The sequence below is a fragment of the Austrofundulus limnaeus genome, unplaced genomic scaffold (assembly GCF_001266775.1).
Source record: "Austrofundulus limnaeus strain Quisiro unplaced genomic scaffold, Austrofundulus_limnaeus-1.0 Scaffold470, whole genome shotgun sequence".
Taxonomy (NCBI): Eukaryota; Metazoa; Chordata; class Actinopteri; order Cyprinodontiformes; family Rivulidae; genus Austrofundulus; species Austrofundulus limnaeus.
In genome coordinates, this window is record NW_013952872.1 from 141,007 (window position 1) to 149,833 (window position 8,827).

General features: G+C 37.7%; 1 protein-coding gene across 1 annotated transcript in view; it reads left to right on the forward strand.

Moving 5' to 3' along the window:
- The window catches only part of rpap2 (RNA polymerase II associated protein 2), a gene marked incomplete in the record, with an annotated part of 38,149 nt that overhangs the window by 23,051 nt on the left and 6,271 nt on the right, over window positions 1-8,827 (forward strand). The window contains 2 exon segments of the mRNA XM_014025340.1: window positions 1,013-1,093; window positions 7,147-7,215. Of these exon segments, the coding sequence (XP_013880794.1) occupies window positions 1,013-1,093; window positions 7,147-7,215 (150 nt within the window).

Sequence of the window (8,827 nt, forward strand, 5' to 3'; positions counted from 1 at the left end):
GAGCTAAAGGTCTGTTTCAGGAAATCACATCCCCAGCAATCGGCAGTTGTAGAATTAAGGTGTTTGTTGGCAGTGTTGTGCATATATTGTACATGAATTGTTGCCAGCTAGTAAGTGTCAAATTGAACTTGTGCTTTAAAATTAGCTTCTGCTAGTTTTTCTATGGCATAAGCGCTTTTGAAATTGCGGAGCTAATTTTTGAATTAGCACTGCCCACCACTGCTTATGGACACGTAGAAGAAACTCTGTTTAGTTACAGTTACTTAACTTAAAGCTGTAAAACAGAAAGTTTTACAGAAGTTTTATTTATGTTTTATTTTACTTAAAAAACTTTATTCATTTCAAAATTAATTCTGTGTACAAAATAAAAAAAATACAAATACAATGAAATGAAAGGCAGCAGAGAGCGGAAAAAAATCTTATAATATCTCCCCCTTTTTTCCTCAAGTATAAATTCAAACAATAATAATCTTCAGTTAACAAAACAAAACAAAAACATCAAATATTTCTAGATCAACAAATTATATGGTTACACGTTAAACTGTTTCATATTTTTCCAACAATTAACCTTTAAGTTGATGTTCCTAACCCAGTGTTTAACACTAAACGTGCATTTAAAACAAGATTTTGTGTCAAAATGATGGTTATGTGACACACTGACAAGAAAAGTTAGCCACCTTGTAGAAATTAAAGGACATCGTCAACATCCGAGCTGATCCCAGAAATGTTACAGCTCAGGTACTTGCCTGATAACACTTTCACTCCATTTGCAATGCCTCATCTAGATGTGCCAGCTCCTTATATCAATTCATTTACTGCATGTGGACCAAATTATGTCTGAACTGAACTGTTCCTACTGGGTACCTAACTTGTTTGTTTGTTTGTTTGTTTGTTTGTTTGTTTGTTTGTTTGTTTGTTTGTTTGTTTGTTTTTGTGAGCACTCAAGCTCCTGTACTGATGTGGGAAAATGCTGAAAACTGAATTTGTATCTGTCATCTGTTCTTGTGTGCAGTCTCAGCAGCATTGTGGGTCCACTGGGCCTCACTTTAGGTGAAATCTCCACTGACCTGAACAATCTGGTTCGGACCTTCAGGTCAGAAAATCACACACAAACTGCCACACATGACCTCCCTGTGATTGTTGTGGTCTGATTTTTTCTGCTATTATTCTGCTCATTTCAACCTTTTTGTACTTCCTGTAACTTCTTTTGGCTGTTCCTGTGCTTTTTATGCTTCTTTAACTGTTTTCTGCAAATTTCACCTGTTTTCTGTATTTTTAGCTAATTTGAGCTTTTATTTATTTATTTATTTATTTATTTATTTATTTATTTATTTATTTGCTACATTCACTTTTTGTGATAATTTCAGTCTCTTTCTGCTTAATTCAACAAACATGCTCTGTCTGTTGTTCCACAGGAAGATTAGAAACACGTAGGTGGACACTAATGTGGATCCTAATACATAAACAAACAAACAAATATTGCTTTGTGCTAATTTCAGCTATTTCAGTGATTTTTTTATCTATTTGTAGGCTAGTTAGCTATTCAACATAAATCCTTTCAAATTAAGCATTCACACTGCATTTTCACAAGAAATGCAAATCGTCTTGTTTGAATTGTTATTTTGGTCCAAAAGATATTCAACTTGGGGACATAAAGGGGGGTTATTCTGCTAAAACGACCTTTTTGAGCTTTATATCATAATGTCATTCCCTCATCAAAAACACACCCAGAGTGTTGCTTTGACTCATTCATGAATGTTTGAGAAATCCTTGACTCTCCTGTAGCCATGTGGAGCTGACTAAACACTTTCTGGTACAAAGCTCCGCCCATTTACACAAAGCTCCTACGTGGAGCTCAGTCTGCAGCCGAGCTCCTCCCAACAGAGCACCCCTCCCCTGAAGCATTGTTGTGAAGACYTGCTGAAGTGGGAGTGGCTGAAACAGTAGGAGGTTCTTAAATAGACAGAGGTCACTTTCAATGTGTTTTGATAGACTATGATGAAAAGTCACATTTATTTTTTATATAAACAGCATTTTCATTATAACTGAAGGTAACATTGTGGTGTAGAACTGAACCATGTGCCTGGAAAATGCATAATAACACAAAAGGCAGCTGGTATTCAAACAGGTGCTTAGAAACATTTGTTCAGGACCAAAACATCTGTATGAAATGCTGAATCTTTGAGAAGAAAAGATGAGAAGAGAATCTCCAGTTTGACTAATAATGTGTGAGAAAATACTTCTGCTGTCAATCACATCATTAAAGACTCATTATGTCATGAGGTGTAAGACCATGAAGCTGCACCACTGTTCCTCACAAACTTCATTTGTCCACTTTGTGATGACAGCAGTACAGCTGCAGTCACTCTGGTCTTAGCTGCACTCCGACTAGCCAATAGTTAAACTCAGTTTATTCACACTGAAGCTGTTCAAAAAACTATTTACAAGAAGGAGAAAAATATTTTAGACATAACGCCTCTTGGAAAAGCTGAGCTATAAGAAGTGGGAAACTAGGTGTTTGTGGTGGTGTTCTTAGTAACCAAATGAATCAGTCGCATGTTAATCCACACACATCAACCAGAACCAGAGGTTAGACCAGTGTGTTTATATCAGACATAAATAGAGTGGTGATACTTGAAGGCTGTAGTACTATCTGAGGTGGTACTCATTCATGGTGGAAGTCAGTTTATATTTCCACGTGGCTGTTGTTTACAATTACAGGGATACACCGTCGTTGTTTATCAAAGTATTTTTAACTGAAGTTTGGCGTAGATGCGATGTCTCCATCAGATACTCAGTATCGGTATCGGTGGCAGATAAGACCATTTTTTGAAAATCGGGTTGAATCTGATTTAGTCATGTAATCGGGCCGATCCAGTTTTCACGACAGTTTTCAGCATCATCGTGCTTTACAGCTGTTGTTAAGAAGTCAAGACACACACAAGTATGCAACCATGTCCACAGTGTGGGAACACTTTTCAATGGAAAACAATGATGCTGAAAATGCATCTTGCAAAATCTGCAAACTGGATGTTTCTTGTAGTGGGAACAGCAGGGCTCGCTTAATACTACCAACCTTGTCACTTGGAAAGAAATAAAGCTATCGGTTCGGTATCAGAAACACTAATCATTAAAAAAATCGGATCGTATCGGGAGCCAAAAAATCTGGATCGGGACTTCCCTTGTAGATGTCCACATATCGGAGGTGTATATACTGTAAGGATGTTTTAAAAGCAGTGAGGACAATTCTTTGTGTCTCACCCTCCACTGTTCACATAACATAACATGAAGCTATGTCCCGATGTTAGCTAATAGCTACTACTGACATCAACTAGGGCTGCCACAAACAATTATTTTTATAGTCAATTAATGACCGATTATTTTTTTCGATTAGTCGACTAATCGGATCATACTTTAATTGAATATAAAACATAGAGCTTATCGTGCCAGAATGCAGCTGCTATTATTATCGTTAGATTTTAGCTATATGCTAACTAAAAATAATTGCTGTGGAAGGTAAGTTCTGCTCTGCAGATATTACACAGGTTTCTCTTTCATTTTCTTAAAATGATCCCACACTTTGAGCTCTGTTGTCAGGTAGCCATGATACCAGAGCCTGTCTGTATAATGTCTTGTGACGTCCACGGCCTACCCCAGTTACCACTACTGTGCATGTGTGTCAAGGACAGAAAGGCAGATGTGGCAGTGGAAGGTGTCAAAGCAGTTTGGAGAGAAAAACAAAGTAAAGAACAAAAAAATTAAAAATAAAATAAAAAAACGATTAATAGATTATTAATTTAGTCATAGACTATTTTAATAATTGATTAGTCGTCGATTAATTGACTAATCTTGGCAGCCATAACATCAACTACCTCGTCTTTCCCCGAAGAGACACATGCAAAATCATAAATGTCAACAGTTCAGGAAGTAAAATGTTCATAAGCCCCTCAGAATTGTAATAATTTTATAGAAGTATTGTGAATAGACGTTTTTCCTTCCTATTCTAAACATAAAATTCACTGGCTGCTAGTTTGCTTGTAACCTTTAGAGTTGAACTGGAGGGTTTCATACAGCTGCAATCATTTGAAATAAATGATAAACAAAAATAAATAAACTGCCGCTAATAACTCCGTTAGCGTATTTTTCTAATAAAAAAGAAACTTTTATAGCCCCTGGGGGCTAATCAACCCATCGTTTAATTCTGCCATGTAGATAAAGTATTTTAGCCTGTATCTGAGAAGAGGATTGTTTATTATTCTGAACTTACTCAGAATTGAGACAGTTACATTAAGACATTTATATAGTTTTTCCAGCATGTGGCTACAAACCATAGACATAATATTTCTTTAAAACTGAGACGTAGCTGCTGATAACATGCTAGCATCAGGCTAACACTACAGCTAATGCTAACGCTAACACCATTCACCTTAGGTTTAAATTTAGTAAAAGCAAAGAACTGCATGATTAAATAGTGAAACACCACATTTATAGATTCAGTCACCAGGCTCAGATTCAAGGTTTTAGTTGATATTGCTGGAAGCTGTCTGACTCTCAGTGGTCCGGACTAGCCACCAGTTTGAGCCCAGATAGAGCTCTGGATCAGGGTGTAGCTCTGTAGGCAAAAATAGATAAAGCAAACAAACTCTCCTTGGTGGGTTTTGAGTTTTAAAGCTGCCAGCCACGTTAGTTTATGATCCTTCTAAATGCTCAAAGGAGCGTTACTGCAGATCCTTCCTCCCAGCAGCTTTTAACTCTGTAACCAGCACTGCTCCCAACAAACTCAATAAGTATTCATGCTTGTTAGCAAAGTAACAAATTTCTGCCATTTGRCGTATTTTCTGGACTATAAATTGCTTCAGAGTATAAGTCGCAAAGYTAAAAATATGTGTCATGAAGAGGAAAAAAACACAGATAAGTCGCATGTATTTAGAAATGTATTTTATAATGTCCAGGCTTTATTAACATTATGTAACAAACAGCCAGTCCAAAAAGCAAATTACAGTTCACCACAGCTTCACCGATCTCACTCCACATCACTGGATCCATTAAAGTTTTCATCCTCTGTGTCGCTTCTGAACAACTCCYCCAACTGCAGAGGAAGAGGAAGTGCTGCCGTCATCTCGTCTTCTGCAGGGCTGTCATCAGACTCAGCTTCAGTTCCTGTTATTCCAGCCTTTCTGAATCCTGACAGGATGGTTTCAACTGGCACAGAAGTCCACGCTTTGTCGATCCATCCAGTCCAGTCTTTCTCAGTTTCCTTTATATTGATTAATGCTTCGTTATTTAAACTAGCACAAAAAAAAAACATTCACAATTCTATGGCGCCCTCCGGTGTATAATTCGCAGGACGAGTCAAACAATGAAAAAAAGTGTGACTTATAGTCTGGGAAATACGGTACAAAATTTATTGCACATGTACATTATACACACTGCTGGAAATGACTTAATTTGACTCAATCTTCACACCTCATTATAATTTATTTACCTGCACAGTATCATATTTTAATTTATTGCCATGTACAGTATTTTGTTTATTTTTTATTTTACATTTTTGTTGTTATTTCTATTCTTTTACCACTACCACTACTGTTATTGGTGCATAGCAACATATTGTTTTTGTTTTGTTTTTCTGCTGCTGTTACGCCTAAATTTCCCCTCCGCAGGATAATAAGCCAGTTTCTATTCTATTCTATTCCTTCGTTGGCATAAAGTGCAGTGCAGAGGGTGCTGCATGAACATGGCTTTTCTACTTCTTCTTCCAGGCAAAATGTTTCTAAAGCGTTTTTCCATTTTCTTGAATTGTTGTGGAAGCCGATAAAAACCACAAGTTGAACCGGAACTCGTTCTTGAACTGCTCAAGCTGCCAGTTAAAGCAAAAACAAACTGGTTTTGTTGTTATTATACGCAATGAATGACTCTGAATGAACGAATCTCTGGTTCTCACTTTGCGTACAGGAAATATGAATCCGGGGGGTGCAGAAGTGGTGGTCTGTCAAGCTGCATATGCTTTAACAGAAACCTGTGGATAGACCTACAGCCCCTCTGGATCAAATCAAATATACAGCATGATTTGTACTGTTGCAGCATTTTAAAATGGTTTTATTTCAGTTTGCATACATTTCTTAAACATGAGCCAGACAAACTTCATTTGAAATGTAAACTGTACACTGAGTGGAGAATCAATACTGGCGTTGGTATCTGGGCATTTTGTACGAATACTTGTAAAAATAGAATTGGAACACTAGTAATTAGGGTTAATAAGATGTGGTGGCCATCTTGAATTAGGTTTGTTTAATGGGCAGCCAGAAGAGACCAAACTCAAGCATTTGAAACTTTCAGATCTTTAATACCTCTAAATTTACGTTGTGTTAGTTCTGGACAGGTTTTTAGAGTCGTTTTCCTGACTGTAGAAATTAAAAGAAAAATAATTCAAACTACTCGAGGCATCACTGATTCATTACTGACAATATTAACAGATTATTCTTCTCAATAATGGAACACAGTCTGTTCAGTAAGGAAGTAGAAGTAGCTAAAATTATTGAACCGATCAGAGATTTGAATATTAAAACACATCAAGATGTCAAAAACCTGTGCCAGCATCAAAACATTCCCTGCTTTAGACTGTTGTCTTTGGCTGGTTGTGTGTTTTCAACAAGCCTGGTACTAAATCAGTGTGTGTGTGTTTTTTACAAACACACGGCGTATCAGCGTAACGGCTTCTGAGTCCTGCTTCCAGGAATTCTCTGAGCTCGCTGACAGCAGGCTTAAACCAAAGAACAATCACAAAGCTGTCAGAAAGACATACATCTCTGCTGCAGCCTTCAGTGGTTAGCCCAGTCTTGATTTCCTACTTTTATCCCCTGACAACAAAATGTAGGCAATAATGTTTGTGACTGTCCCTGTGTTGATTTGATAGAAAAACATCTGATGAACCACTGCATAGATTTTATTAAAACTAGGACTGATTCAAAATGGCAACCACAGCTGATCGACCTCAGCAAACACAAAACAAAGACAACATCTTMTATTCTGAGCTTGAATCAAAACAACTAAACAAGGCTACTCATCATAACATGAATTAGATCAAATTGTCTTMGTCACTGTTGCTTATCTTTGATGAACTCTGACCCTGGTTTCTCTCCTCAGATTCACCAACACAAACATCATCCACAGAACTCCTGAGTGGACCCTGGTAGCTGTGGTCCTCCTGCATCTGTAAGTTTAAGACACGAGCATGTAAATTCATCCGAGACAGGTAGCAGAGAGGAGAGAGTTCAGCAAGTACATCTTGGATCTTTCTAACTGCTGTTTGGTGTATTTGGCATAACAAGCTACAAGCTACTACCTGAAACTGATCAATAAAGAGACTGACAGGCTAACAAGCTACAAGCTACTACCTGAAACTGATCAATAAAGAGACTGACAGGCTAACAAGCTACTACCTCAAACTGATCAATAAGAGATTAACAGCTAACAAGCTACTACCTCAAACTGATCAATAAGAGACTGACAGGCTAACAAGCTACAAGCTACTACCTGAAACTGATCAATAAGAGATTAACAGGCTAACAAGCTACTACCTCAAACTGATCAATAAGAGATTAACAGGCTAACAAGCTACTACCTCAAACTGATCAATAAGAGACTGACAGGCTAACAAGCTACAAGCTACTACCTCAAACTGATCAATAAGAGGCTGACAGGCTAACAAGCTACAAGCTACTACCTCAAACTGATCAATAAAGAGACTGACAGGCTAACAAGCTACAAGCTACTACCTCGAACTATCAATAAAGAGACTGACAGGCTAACAAGCTACTACCTCAAGCTGATCAATAAAGAGACTGACAGGCTAACAAGCTACAAGCTACTACCTCAAACTGATCAATAAAGAGACTGACAGGCTAACAAGCTACAAGCTACTACCTCAAACTGATCAATAAGAGACTGACAGGCTAACAAGCTACTACCTGAAACTGATCAATAAGAGATTAACAGGCTAACAAGCTACAAGCTACTACCTCAAACTGATCAATAAGAGACTGACAGGCTAACAAGCTACAAGCTACTACAGTCCATTTACCATATTTACATAATTGAAAAACAGCAGAAAATTAGGGGTGGTTCTGAGGTGAGGCCACAGGGGGCACTGGTCTCAGGTGATATCTGTTTGACCCCCCCGAAGGGCCTGTCCTATCATTCACCTGTCCTTTGTCTGAGAACAATGATGCTGGTGCAGTTCAYTGTCCAAACACTAATGGTGATTATGAGTTAAATAGGAAAGTCCTGCATGAATCCGGCTTACAGAAGTCTTCTCTTAAGATTTTCTGCAGAAAAGGTCTTTCAGACAACAAACAATGGATGGATTTTCACACGTTGTGTGTTTGAGAGTATTTTATCTATGTACAGTAAAAATACATGTAAAAATGGTAAGGAGAATTTACTGTGCATGCTTAATTACAAGTGTTTGAACATGTGTGACTGGTTAAATGTACACATTCAAAACCGGGGATTTGTGTGCAAGGATGTTGAACAAATACTTGGCCCTCTGTGAATATTGCGGCCACTTGATGGCCTCTTATTCAGAAAAATCTTAGATATAACGCTTAAACAACTAATTTATTGTGGTTTTAATTTAAATCTCTTTCATTTCATGTTCATTTAGTCAACCCTTGATTTAGGCTAAGGGTCGGGGTTAGGATGCAAAATTAAATGAAAGTCAAAACAGCATCGGGATGAGGATCAAAAGATTAACTTTTTTGTGTGTGTGTGTGTGTGTGTGTGTGTGTGTGTGTGTGTGTGTGTGTGTGTGTGTGTGTGTGTGTGT